Consider the following 13,899-nt stretch of genomic DNA (forward strand, 5'->3'; position numbering starts at 1 on the left):
GTAAGGCACTATTGCTTGCTTGCTTGCTTTCCTTATTTTACAGTTAGTATGAACTCAATTGGTTCTCATTCTAGTGTATGATGATGATGGTGTTGAAAGTCTCAAAAGCTTGTGCCTAAGTTAATAAGCTGAGTGCAGCCTTGGCCAAGAGATCATCTTGCCCTGTTTCCTTTTTTTTCCCCTCTCTCCTTCATGGACTGCAGTTCATAAAAACAAACTCTGACAAAATATGACAAAACGGCAAGTGAAAAGCAAAGGTAGAGCAGTGAACAGTTTCACAATGGAGTGAAGGAAGCTACAGGTTCCTCCAAGAATCTATTGGGAAGTGTGTGCTAGAATAAGGCATGATTACTGATTGGAGGCAGAAAGCCGGTGTAGCTTATGCTGGCTTAAGTTACACCTACTGAATTACGAACTCTGTGGAGGAGGAATTTTATTTACATCACAGTTTTTGCCAGCCTAAATTCTGCAGGTTTGCTAGGTCCAACAACTGAACTGAAAAGGGTGGGGAATAGGTGTAAGTCTGTCCTTGCCCTGTCCCACCACACTCCCAGAACACTCAGTTTTTGGGACTTACACCAGCTTAAGTTCTGCTGACTTAAGTTCCACCGGCTGAGATGGGGGAGGGACTCATACTAGCTGGTTTGGTGGATATCCAAGCCAACTGTGATTGCTCAAAAAAGATCTCTTCAAACTGGATGAACAGGCACAAAATGGCAAATGAAGCTCAATGCCAAAATAACATTGGGGCAAAAAAAAATAAGTCTTAGCAACATATTCATTGGTGTGGTCTCTCTGAACTAGTAAGTATTCAGAAAGGAGATCTTGGGGTTCTGCTGGACAATTCTAAAAATGTTGGCCTGTTTGTGTTGGTGGTAAAGGGGGCAAGTGTTGTGCTAGGGATTGAAATAAAGTTGCCTACACCATAATGCTTTTATATAAATCAAAGTTGCATCTGGCAGCCCATCCCAAAAAAATGATATTGGACAGCTGTAAAAAGAGCAGGGAAGCTACCAAAATGACTGGTGGCTGGAGTAGTTTCCTTACCAGGAGAGGCTAGTGTTTGGGGGCTTTGGGGGTCAGAAAAATATGACTGTGGTAGGGGGACAAGTCAATATATATATGTGTGTGTGTGGTGTGGAGACAATGGCTAGAGAGCTTGAGAAGACTCAGCTGCTCTGAGTGTTGCAACAGCAACAGAAGGGAAGGGCAGACGTTCATACAATGCATAATATGAAATTCACTGCCACAAGATGTGGTGAACACCACGAGCATAGATGGCTTTAAATGGGAAATTAGACAAATCCATTGATATGTTTTAACAATCACTAAAAACCATAATGGCTAAATAGAGCCTCCAGGTTGAGCAGCAGTCTGCCACGAATATCAGTTTCCCTCGGGGCAGGGTAAAACAACAGAAGAGTTCTGTTTGCTTCAGGTGCTGCTTGTGGGCTTTCTGGAAACATCTGGCTGCTGAAGCAGGTTACTGTTTGGGGAAGGGACATAGCTCAGTGGTAGAGCATCCGACTTTCATGCAGAAGGTCGCAACTTCAGTCCTCAGCATCTCCAGGTGGGGCTGGAACAAACTTATTACACGAGCCACACCACCAAATGTTGTGAATCGCTGAACAAATCCGAATGTGATTTTTGCAAGATCTGTACTTCGGTAGTTGGAAAATAGGTAATGACCTTGCAGTTATTATTGTCTTGTGTAGTTTTTATGATGCTGAATTTGGTGCCCAGTTCTTTTTTCAACAAATTGTTGTGTCAATAGCCTAGATAGTTTATTCGACCCTGCATCACATAATATAAGTTATCATACCCAATATCACATATCTCCATCACCAGGAACCTTTCCCCTTCAAGATGCATCATCGTTCCCTGGGGCAAAAGGTGTTTTTGCACAAAGCACATCCATGTGCAATAACCACAGTTATGTATCAGGGAACTGTAGCTGTGCACCCCAAAATAAGCGTTGGGCCACCCAAAATGACACTTCCATACCACGATGGGAACATTCGCTACAGTATGCCATAAAGCTGAGTCCAGCCCACTGTTTCATTTTGGGCAAGGCACTGTCAGCTATAGCAACTTCACAAAAATCCGCACAATATCACATGTTAACTGAAATGTTTATTTAGTTTCTCCGAGGCTTATGTAGCCTAACTTGTTCATTTTCAAATTTGTCATCGTAATGATCATCCATCTCCTCAAATAGATGTTCACCTTCCTCTGTACGCAAAGTCCTGGTTACCACAGTTGGGGAGTTTGCACATATGAGTGCACGTGATCTCATTTTTTATGCACACACATTTTGGTAGCTCATATTTTTTGTGTGCAACTGCAGGCTAGTAGATTGAGTACAGCCTGAGATGCCGGCAGACCCTCCCTCCACTGTACAACTAGCTGCTCAGTCATATCTCTAACTTCCCATTTCCAGCCCCTACCAACAGGACTTGGCAAATTTATCGGGTCCTGCTCTAAACACCTTCTCCATATTGCAGCCTGATCGTTTGCACATTGAGCATGTTTCATCAAGCAGTCCCTGCGTTGTGGTAGATGGTAGCTCTCTACTTCTTCTTTCTTAGAATAGGTGGTACCTTAGACCTTTGACATTCCCTACATAAAGTCTGGGAGCATAAAGACAATATGTGTATGTCTCTAGACGCGTCTCGAAGGAGAGAGTTTCCTGGTGATGGAGACGTGTGATATTGGGTATCATGACTCATATTTTGTGGTGTAAGCTACCTAGGCTTTTCATGCAGCAATTTGTTGAAAAAGGAACTGGACATCAATTTAAACATCGTAAAGAAACGAGACATTTTTCACTGCCAACCCTTTCGCTGCCACCAGTTCACACTGAATATTTTTAATATGTCCTAGTAACATGTGTGGAAGGCTTTAGGTGTGAGATGATGCCACCACTGATAGTATAAATCTTAAACTATGTTATAGGTTAATTAAAGAGAGATTATTTATAAAAGGAAATAGTGGTACTTATTTTGGGACTTTATAGGTACTAGCTGATGGGTTCTAAAGACTCCAGAGACATAGTTGCTGATACCAGCCTTTAAGTGGCTCTCTCTTCATACCAATTTCCCCAAACCTCTATCCTGGCCAGTTACTTCCACAACCCAGTCCAGCTACTGGGGCTAATCTGCCTCTGTACCCCTAAAGCTTCTTTGGTTGAGCTCCTGTCTGTTGGACAGTTTAGCCAGTGTCATATTTGTTTTATTATTTATTTGTTAGATTTATATCCTGCCCTTCCTCCCAGTAGGAGACCCGCTTGTGTCACTTCCCTCTGGCAAGACCTTTCTTCAGGGCATCCCCTCAGACTGATCCCCTTCTGGTGTTCACCAGGCAGCTATTAATGACACCCTAGATGTGTATAAGCCTCCATTCTCCCCATAGCTACTCTCATCAACCAACTCGAACTCTCACCAACACCGACTGCTCTCTCTGCTAACCTCCAACTGGCAGTTAACTCCCTGCTGCCTGAAATCCCCAGCCAATCAGAAAGAATTTACCTTTTTTCAGGCCCTGTCTAATAGAACCATAAAGTGATCGTGTCTCTCACCTCTCAGAACCTGTCACCAAGCAACCACTGCCAAGTAGGCCTGTAACATTGTACCAGAACAAGGCCTCATGGCAGTCACAGAGGTCATATAACATTTCTTTAAATGCAAACACACACATATATAGCATTTCTTCACCGACTGTAACATATGTAAGTCCAGTGCTGGCTCCAGAGGGTGGGGGGAGTGCTGGGGCAAAATTTCCTAAGTGGGTCCCCTCCCTGAGTGGGCATGTCACCACTACTGTTTGGAGGGGACAGGTAAATGGTCAATAATAGCAGTAGCGCCAGGAGGTTCCAGAAGTTGGCAGTGCCCCCTGTTGGAGTGTGGGCCTCAGCAGGTACCCAACAGTGTTGGCCGCTGATGCATTCTCTGTACCGATCTTGCATCCTGGTTCAATTCCATGGAGTGTCTCAGTATTGATGCCATGTGTTCCTGGCAGCTACTGGTACTAGCCGTAAGTTCAGACAAAGGCAGTTCTTGGAATGAAGATCCGAGAAAGTGGAACCTTGCAGAAGGGGTCCCCATGGGCAAAAACTTTGTAAATAGAGAGGACTACACTCATGGCACTGACCACTGTTGATAAATGGGAGATAAATGCATACTCCTCGGTACACTGATTTGAATGGCAGCTTCATACTCTACCCCTGGCCCTATTTGAGCCATACACAAAATCTGATCTGAATGGGACTCCTGCTTCCTCTAGCTTGTGCTTGCTTGAAGTGACCCATGTTTGAAAAGAAGTCTTTCCAAATCACTTACCTTTTCAGGTGAAACCAAGGTCTGCCCATTAAATCAATTGCAGAATACATCCTCCGATAAAAACAGCATGCAAATGTCAATATTGGTAATTTCTGGATTTTTAAAAGCTATGCAAATACAATTCATTCACATATGCACGTCTTTGAATGTAAAATGATTCCTCAGAATTTATTGTTTTGCTGTTATTTCAGACTTGGCCTTCCTTCATTGTTAAATAGGCAGCCTGGTCCCATACACGGGAAGCCATCTTATATGGCAATGACATCTGCTGCTGAGAGAAAAAGGAAATTGTTAAGGTAGGTAATGCTTGAAGTTACTATGCTGAATTGTTAGTGCTGTATTTTCCCATCAGTGAAGTGTGTTGGCACTGTGTCCACACTGAATGGTTTAGCGGGGGAGGATATGCACTTCATTTACCCTAATCCAATAGCTCTCATGACTTTAGCTTCTATTGGACCCCCACCGCATATATCCTAGCCTGCAGGTGGTGACGATTTATAGAAGGAATATGAGTCACACAGTAGGATCATACTTTATCCAAACCGCTCACTCCAAGTGCCAACTGAGTTTTGGAAGCTGGCATATTCAATTCTTTGCAGTGATTTTAGTTTACTACTTGGCCAAAATCGTAGAAATTGCAGTTGCTTTTCCATTCCAATATCTAATGCAGGGGTAGAAAACTGCCAGCCCATGGGCCAAACCTGGCAACAGTGTTGGCCCTTTTCCTTCAGTCTGGACCCACCTGGTCTCAAGAAATGTGTGTTTAATGGACAAGAACAAAGAGGTAATGCCAAGGAAGGAGCGCTGCCCATGCCTAATTGCTGCCTTTCTTGTCTAGGCTTGTCTAATATGTATTTATTATTAGATTTATATCCCACCCTTCCTCCCAGCAGGAGCCCAGGATGGCAATAATATATAAATCAAAATTTGATGCAGCCAAGGCTGCAATTCTGTGCATACTTACTTTGAAGTAAGTCCTGTTAAAATCTCTGGCATCCTTCTCCTAAGCAAACATGCATATCATCAGGCTATAAATAACATTTTTCTAATATATGCATCTGTATAAACTTCCATTTTTATTTGCAAAATTTGTCTTTTTACCTCCTTTGTTTCTGTGTAGCTCTTGTAAATTGTAAATGTATGGTTGGTATACATAATTTACCAAATTGTGGCTTGGGCTGTAGCCTGCACCATATGAAAAAAAGGAAATCAGCCAAACCACCTTTCCTTCTTGTTAACTTCACTGCTGCCACCAAGTGGATATTTTTACTGTTCTTTAGCGCCTCCACTTAACAGCCCTTTAACCTTCTGGTCCATAACTGGCCCAACCTACTCCCTATATTTGGCAGAGTAGTTAGGCATTAGGCATGGGATGAATAACAAAGGTCTTGGATCATATTTTTCAAAAACAAAACTATGATTCTGGTTGTGATTTTAGTAAAGCAACAAATTAAACAGTTTTTGAGAATATGGTTTTAGAAAAAAACCCTAATTTTACAATTTACCATTTGAGTAGTTGCTCATAAGAACAAATAAAGGAGCCACCCTGGGCTCCTGCTGGGAGAAAGACCGGGATATAAATCAAATAAGTAAGTAAGATAAAGAAACACATCCAACTTTACCTATTCTGGATTTTTTTTCCCTAACCAAGCCAATACTTATTGATTTGTATCACTGAGTTGAGCTTCTGGGTTCCTTTGTGGTATTTTGCAGGCTCCTTACTGCTGCAATGCCCATCTGTGCTCTATAACTTTTTCTGGTGTTCCAGCTTCCTTTAAAGTCACCTCTTTTTCCTCTCCTGCAGCTCTTCAAGTTTCTGACTCCATCACTTTCTAACTTACTGTGCTATTGTCTAGCTTGATTTATATACAAGATTTTCACTCCCCCTCCCAACCTTTTAACAAATCAGAAGAGTAGACTCTCAGAAGTAGACTCCTATTTAAGGTTTGATTTCCCTTTAATGGCCAGGCTCCTGAGCTGAACTTTTGATCCTCCTGTGCAGAACTGCCTCAACAAAACATCCTCTTGTACTTTTAAACTACCTGTGAATGTTTGACCTATAGATGAGAACCTTTAAAGCAAAAAGCAACCATTTTACAACCTACTTATTACAACTAAAAACTCAACACACAATAGCTAAAAGCCCTATTCCATCACAATGGGAAGTTGATATGCTGTCAAACACCAGAAATATAATTTGAATGACATTAATTTTGTTCTTGCGGGCAGTGAAGGAAATAGCTGCAATCCACACATGTATCTGTAAATGTTGTAGATCTGGTCCTCTGTCTAATCTGTTTTTTGATATTGTGTGTCCCAAATCAGTATGTTGGTTTAACATTACTGTGCTAAAAACAAACTTGTTCTAACTTTTTTCTTACAGTTCAGTATCGAGCAGTGGGTTAACAAATCAGCATAGTCATACAGCTGCAAAACGTATTAGACAAGATAGCGTGTTAAGTAATAAACCTTTAAGAGTCCCTAAAACCACAGGTAAGTATCAAATCTATACTTTTTATAATTGTATCCAAATTTAAACAGTAGGTGGCTACATAGGAGACCCAAGACTATGGGCTGACATTTACAATCTGTCAGTTTTCATAGTCTTTTCCTATGGTAATTCAGATGTACAATTTGGCTGGTATATTGTAGCCGCTCAAATGAATAAGTTACTCTTTGAGAAACTCTCAGTCAGTTTCTTCTTTTAGTGTAGGGAAAGAGGAGCCAAACAGCTCTAACAAAGATATGTGTGTACCAGTATTCTTAGAATAATAACTTTAAATGTATTCTCTTACATTTGTATTTGTATTTGTATTGCAAATGTATTCAGGATTTTATGCAACTCTTCCAACTCTTACATTGCCCTAACTATGACACTGGAGTGCCCACATGTCTTCTAGCAGTCCATTCATCTGTATGGAGGGCATATCCCCTGAACCACTTGTAGTGTCGCTCACTCTGTCGTGTCTTATGGGTGGCTCCCTCCACAGCTGTGGCAGCTGAACTCTTGACTACTCCCTTCCACTAATCTTCAGTACCTTTGAAGATCCTTTTAAATGAGTTTTTTCCCAGCTTCCATTGCCTCTTTCTGTAATGTCTCTGCCTCCTTCGTGCTAACCATCATATCTGCTCCCGTATATTTTTTAAACCAGAACAATGACAGCCAGGAGCAATGAGGCAGTGCCGTGCTGCCACCCTCCCAACAGTGGCATCACCTTCGCTTAGCGGGTTGGAGCAGTGAGGTCAGGGCTGCCTACATGCACCAGTGAGAGCACCGGTGTACAGTCCCAGCCACTCCGGGCGACAGCAGCAGTGAAATCTGTCGTCAGATTTCTGTGTGAGAAGGAATGTAGACACAAGATATATCCCTGGGCAATGTGGTATGGCAGGGAAGCCAGTTTTGAATTAGCCAAGGCTATTATGTTACTGATGTAGGGCTTTGTATGCTGCAGCCTAACTGAAGGGCAGGTTGCCTATTCTCCATCATGGTTTCAGTTACATTTATGTGTTTACAGTGAAAGCCTGATTTGGGGCAAATCAGCTCTATGTCCCACATACTCTAGAAGTCCCAAAACCCTTTTGCTATCTTTTGCCCTTTTAACCTCCCTTCCTCCAGGCAAAATTAATGTCTTCCTTCAGTTATTCAGCTGGTGAAATGCTGCATGTAGCGTCCCCCAAGCTAATAAAAGCTGAATACAGTTTTATCAGTACTCCACACAATGCTATCTCCATGTTAATTATTTGTACTAAATGTTAGGTAATAAAGGATACCAGCATCAATTACTGTAATTGTGTTGTTAAAGAATCATGCAATTGAATGCCTAATTTAAACGCTGGAGCATATTAGACATGCTTAGAATCTAAAAAAAAACCAATATTCCAAGACATGCTTGGGCTTGTTCGTGGAAGAGGCAGTAAAGCAGGGGTAGGGAATTTTTTTCAGTCTGAAAGCCAGATCCAAAACTGGCCCACCCTTCACAGGCCATTTTTGAAGGGTGGGCCGATGCTTATTTCCAATGTTATTGAAATTCCTTGAAATGAAATTCCTTGCCTCCCATCTTAGCACTTAGTTCTTAGATTGGAGATAACAGAATTTTCCGCCTGTTATAATAGAACATCAGGTGGCTGACAGGTGGATGTGGTTTGCTCTAAATTGCCTAGTGGGGCAAATCTAGAGAGGCAGAGATTCCCCACCACTGCAATCAAAAGTCAGTTTGAGCAACAGGAAAACATGCCTATATAACAGACTGAAAATCTGACTCTTGTTTTTATAACATGGCTCATTTTTTGTTCCATAGGAATTAGAACAAGAAGTTGTAAGCAACATGATGGGCTAAGAAAACATCTCTAAAGTAACTGCAAGGAAAATGTAACAATAGACGTGAAACTCAAGTTGTCCAAAAAAAATTTTAAATTACCTAAGTTGAAATAAAATCTTACTTTTTCCAGATTTTTATTTAATTTTATTTATTTATTTATTAGATTTGTTAGTCGCCCGTCTGGCTGGTTGTCCAGCTGCTCTGGGCAACATACAGAATAAAAACATACAAATACATTAAAACATTAAAACCTCAACAGCAGTAGTAAACCTAACCCACCCCAAGAAACTGTCTGAAGAGCCAGGTCTTCAAGGCCTGGCAGAAGCTCATCATAGCGGGGGCATGACAGAGATCATTTGGGAGGGAATTCCACAGAGTGGGAGCCACAATAGAAAAAGTCCTCTCCCTAGTCCTCACCAGTCTAGCTGTTTTAACTGGTGGGATAGAGAGGAGGCCTTTTGAGGCTGATCTTATTGCGCAGTATCCTTGATGAAGCTGGAGGCGCTCTTTCAGATAAACTGGGCTGAAACCGTATAGCGTTTTAAAGGTCAAAAACAACACCTTGAATTGGGCCCGGAAAATAACCGGCAACCAGTGCAACTCCTTCAGCACTGGAGTGATGTGATCTCGCCGGCGGCTGACTTTGATCAGGCAAGCCACCGCATTCTGTACCAGTTGCAGCTTCCGGGCCGTTTTCAAGGGTAACCCCACGTAGAGCGCATTACAGTAGTCTAGGTAAGAGGAGACAAGGGCATGCACCACCAATGAGAGCAGATGGTTGGGAAGGTAGGGGCGCAGCCTCCGTATCAGATGAAGTTGATACAGTGCCGCCCGGTTCACAGCCAAGACCTGAGCCTCCATGGACAGCTGGGAGTCGAGAATGACCCCCAGGCTGCGGACCTGGTCTTTCAGGGGCAATTGTACCCCATTGAGGACCAGGTCAATATCCCCCAACCTTCCCTTGTCTCCCACGAACAGTACCTCGGTTTTGTCAGGGTTCAGCCTCAGCTTATTCCTTCCCATCCAGCCACTCACCGACTCCAGGCACTTGGACAGGGTTTCTACAGCCAACCTCGGTGAGGACTTGAATGAGAGGTAGAGCTGCATGTCATCCGCGTATTGGTGACACTGCAGCCCTAATCCTCTGATGATAGACCCCAGTGGCTTTATATAGATGTTGAACAGCATGAGGGAGAGGATAGAACCCTGTGGTACCCCACAAGTGAGAGGCCAAGGATCCGAAACCTCATCCCCCAATGTCACTCTCTGGTACCTACCAGAGAGGAAGGAATGGAACCATTGCAATACAGTGCCCCTTATACCTAACCTCTCCAGATGGTCCAGAAGGATACCGTGGACAACGGTATCAAAAGCCGCTGAGAGATCCAGGAGGATGAGGAAGGTGCATTCACCCCTATCCAACGCCCTCCTCATATCATCCACCAAGGTGACCAAGGCCGTTTCAGTCCCGTGTCCATGCCTGAAGCCTGATTGAAATGGATCCAGATAATCCGCTTCCTCCAAGTGCGCTTGCAACTGCTGTGCCACCACCCACTCAACTGCCTTGCCCAAGAATGGCAGATTTGAGAGTAGGCAAAAGTGGTAGTAGGGCATGAGAGGTGAACTTTCCATCTGCTTTCTGCTCTGTTTCTCTCTTACCTGTGGTAGTAATTATTCATTTCAGTTTACAAACAAGTATTTTTAAATGCTCACATCTGAACTATAGTTTATCATTCACTAGATCTTAATACATAACTGGAAACTTTATTGTACCTCATAAATATTGCTTTTGGCATCTCTTCCATTCATCATTATTTCAGTGAAACAATATCTTGCAATAAGAATGTGGTCCAAAAGACTGGTGGGCCTCCTTTGTAATGTGTTCAGTCAATAATATTTATTTGGTAAATACAGCATCATAAGTTTAAAAAGAAATGGGACAAGAGTTCCTTCCTTCTGCAAATGCATCTCTTCATAAAAGAGGATTCCCACAGAATAGTATTGAGCCCTCATCCCAAGCATGCCTGCCCACTGTGTGTGGTACAAATACTCAACATTCTACGGGCCCGTGAAGAAGCTGTTCCATTGGATTCCAATGAAGAGGGTGCAAGCAGGCCTTAATTGGTGTGCCTTTTTGCCTTCAATTGCAGAGCAAATAACAGTACATGTTTCATAATACTTGCTGTCCTGGTGGTGGGAGAGAGGACTCAGGAATGTCCTGTGCCTATCCCTACCGTGTGTTCTGAATTAGGGGGGGGGGATGGTATCCATGGATTTCATGGCTTATTACAGGGGTTGGGAATAAGTGCAGGCATTTCAGTAAAAAGCCTTATTAGTTGTTTTTTACTGAAATTCTTGCACTTATCAACCTTTGCTTTTAAAAAATAAAGCAAATGTCCATCTTAATACAATTTCTATACCCATAAAGTTGTCAAGTCTCTGTGTTTTTGTTGTTACTGAAAGTATTTTTAATGGTAGCTAGCTTTTGAAATTAAACTTTTTACGCAGTTTCCTGAGCAACTTGAATGTAAAAATAAGTCCTTGTACATTTTGTCTGTGTTTGATAGATTAACACTGTCAATTGTGAATAAAGATTTCTTAATTGTAAACAAATTAATACCTGTATGTCTTTGTATCTCTATGCCTCCTACAACTACTTTGTGCTAATCTTAGCTTGCTATGTATTATTTATATTGCACTTTGGGCTTTAAAAATTCTGACTTCAACATAGACATGCGAGTTCCCAGTTCAGCACAAAAGAATCTTTCCCCTTTCTTCTGTCATCCATTTCTATCTTTACTTAGGGCGGTTATGTGGCAAAGTAGCATTACACTCCAATTAAGGCCCCATCTGTCCTATACAATTAAAGCAGTACAGTAGGGCTCCACTCATATGGCAGGTTACATTCCAGACCCCCGCCTAAAAGCGAAACCCGCCACAAAGTGGAACTCTGTCAATCAAATGGCACCGGATGCCCGAAAAAGCCTTAAAAGCAGAACAGGAGCCATATGAGAGGGGCCTTACTCTAATTGAAAACCGCCGTATTAGCGGGACGCTGAAAAGCGGGGCCCTACTGTACCATACCACTTTAAAAGGCCATGCTTCCCCCAAAGTATCCTGGGAACTGTAGTTTTTAAGGGCGCTGAGAGTTGTTAGGAGACCCTATTGAACCTACCCGTTCACTTCGTTCAGTATCTAAGGCCCTCCTCTGGGTACCAACTCATCAGGAAGCCCGGAGGAATGTTGTTAGATCTAGGGCCTTTTCTGTGGTGGCCCCCGAACTCTGGAACAGCTTACCTGAGGAGATACGCCTGGCACCTACGGTACTTTCTTTTAGGCGCCAGGTTAAGACCTGGCTATACTCCCAGGCATTTTAATGTTTTTACGTTTAATTTTTTGTTAGTTAACTTGCTGCTATATGTTATTGATTTTATTATATTATTGTATTTTAATCCAGTTTTGTACACCGCCCAGAGAGCTACTAGCTATGGGCGGTCTAGAAATGAAACGAAATAAATAAATAAATAAATATTGCCCTCACAGAGCTACAATTTCCAGAGTTCCCTGGGAAGAGGAATTGACTGTTAAATCACTGAGAATTGTAGCTCTGTGATGGGAATAGGGGTCTGTGATGCCCCTGTATTTATAGTACTATAAATATGGTAAGTGTGGGTTTATTAGAGTAAATGAGGTAAGTGGGCTGAGTGAGGGGGGAGTACATGGGTTGGAATGTTGATGCGTGTTGTATTATGATTGGCTGAGCGCTTGAGGGTCTGAAGGTATAAATGAGAGGAAGACAGTTGAGAAGGGGTTCGTTTGGTTGGTTTTAGTTGGTGGGTTTAGGAGTTCGTTGGTTGGTTCTGGGTTTTGGAGGGTGGATTGAATTAGGCGGGTAGTGAGGCAGGTTATTGATGACTAGAAACATAAAGAGTAACACATCTTATGAAACCACATGCTTGTTGACTATACCTTTAAGTAATCTTGTTATTCCCTGTGTATATAAATAAATATTTCTTGGTTTACCAGAACACCTGATCCTTGGCTGGGCTTACACAGACCAGAAGGGTGGGCAGGGCATATACCAAGGTTGGGAAGCAGTATCAATGGTGGCAGCGGTGAAGAGATAGTGTAACATCATCAGGTATCCAGAGCAACCCAGGGCTGTATTCTTTATAGGCACAAAGATACAAGGGGGTTGTTGCCTGCAAGTGCACCCAGACACAAAGTAGCAATAAGCCAGGAGGAGACTAAGGCACAGTCTCAAGGCAATATTGTTTTACAGGGAGTGTCTGGTGGTACTGCCTAGCAGTGGGATCTTGAGAGATCTTTGCTAGAGCTGGTGAGAGAACCATTTTTGAGAGCAGGACCCTGAGGTGGGACCGTGACAAGGCGGTGACCACAGGAAGGGGCCTGACAAGCGGTGGCAGCAGGTGGGATCCTGACAGAGTCTCCTAACAACTTTCAGCATCCTTAGAATCATAGGATAGTAGAGTTGGAAGGGGTCTATAAGGCCATCAAGTCCAACCCCCGCTCCTTGCTGGAATCCAACTTAAAGTATACCCAACAGGTGGCTATCCAGCTGCCTCTTGAATGCCTCCAGAAGAAGAAAATATTCTAAGCATGCACAGCTTCACAATTTTGGTGACTGAACCAGCTCTCGCCCTAACCTACTTCACAGGGTTGCTGGAAAGAGTATGTATACTGTAGATGTTGTAAAAATACGCTAACATATAGTGGTTTGTCATAACCAGTTTGTCATTGCATTTTTTTTAGAATCAATATTAGTTTCCTGCCAAATAACAGCAGTGACATCTAAGTTAGCCCTGCCTAATTGCTGTTAAAAAAAAAAGATTTAGGGTAACTACAGTTCCCAAGATTCATTTGAGGAAGCCATGTCTGTTCCAAGTAGTGTGATTAAATGTATAGTGCATATGAGGCCCAAGAGAGATGTGAACAGATGTAACTTTTATTAATACAGAACCATTCCTATAATTCAACAGAGGCCTGAGTCCAGTAGTTGCAGAACTCACTCTTAACTGCACTGACATCTGCTCTTTCCTCTCTTTACCTATAGTTCAACTTGATTTTGAGTGGTAATGTATCAACCAACAATAAAAATAAAGCTTAAGGCAGACTGTAAATTTACATAAGATTAAGGCAGACTACAGTTACCTTTGCAGGGGCAGTATCGGGACTTAGGGTTTGTTTATTTATTTATTTATTTATTTATTGCACTTGTATAC

The 13,899-nt window shown here is 42.4% G+C and overlaps 1 protein-coding gene across 1 annotated transcript in view; it reads left to right on the plus strand.

Annotated features, from left to right (window-relative positions):
- KIF18A (kinesin family member 18A) overlaps nt 1–8,787 on the plus strand; it is a 69,607-nt gene extending 60,820 nt beyond the window's left edge. The window contains exons 15-17 of the mRNA XM_061610576.1: nt 4,529–4,633; nt 6,721–6,830; nt 8,636–8,787. Coding sequence (XP_061466560.1) covers nt 4,529–4,633; nt 6,721–6,830; nt 8,636–8,688 — 268 coding nt within the window. The 3' untranslated portion in view covers nt 8,689–8,787. The remainder of the gene's footprint in view (nt 1–4,528; nt 4,634–6,720; nt 6,831–8,635) is intronic.
- Nucleotides 8,788–13,899: the final 5,112 nt, after the last annotated feature.

This window comes from Rhineura floridana, chromosome 2 (assembly GCF_030035675.1).
Source record: "Rhineura floridana isolate rRhiFlo1 chromosome 2, rRhiFlo1.hap2, whole genome shotgun sequence".
NCBI lineage: Eukaryota > Metazoa > Chordata > Lepidosauria > Squamata > Rhineuridae > Rhineura > Rhineura floridana.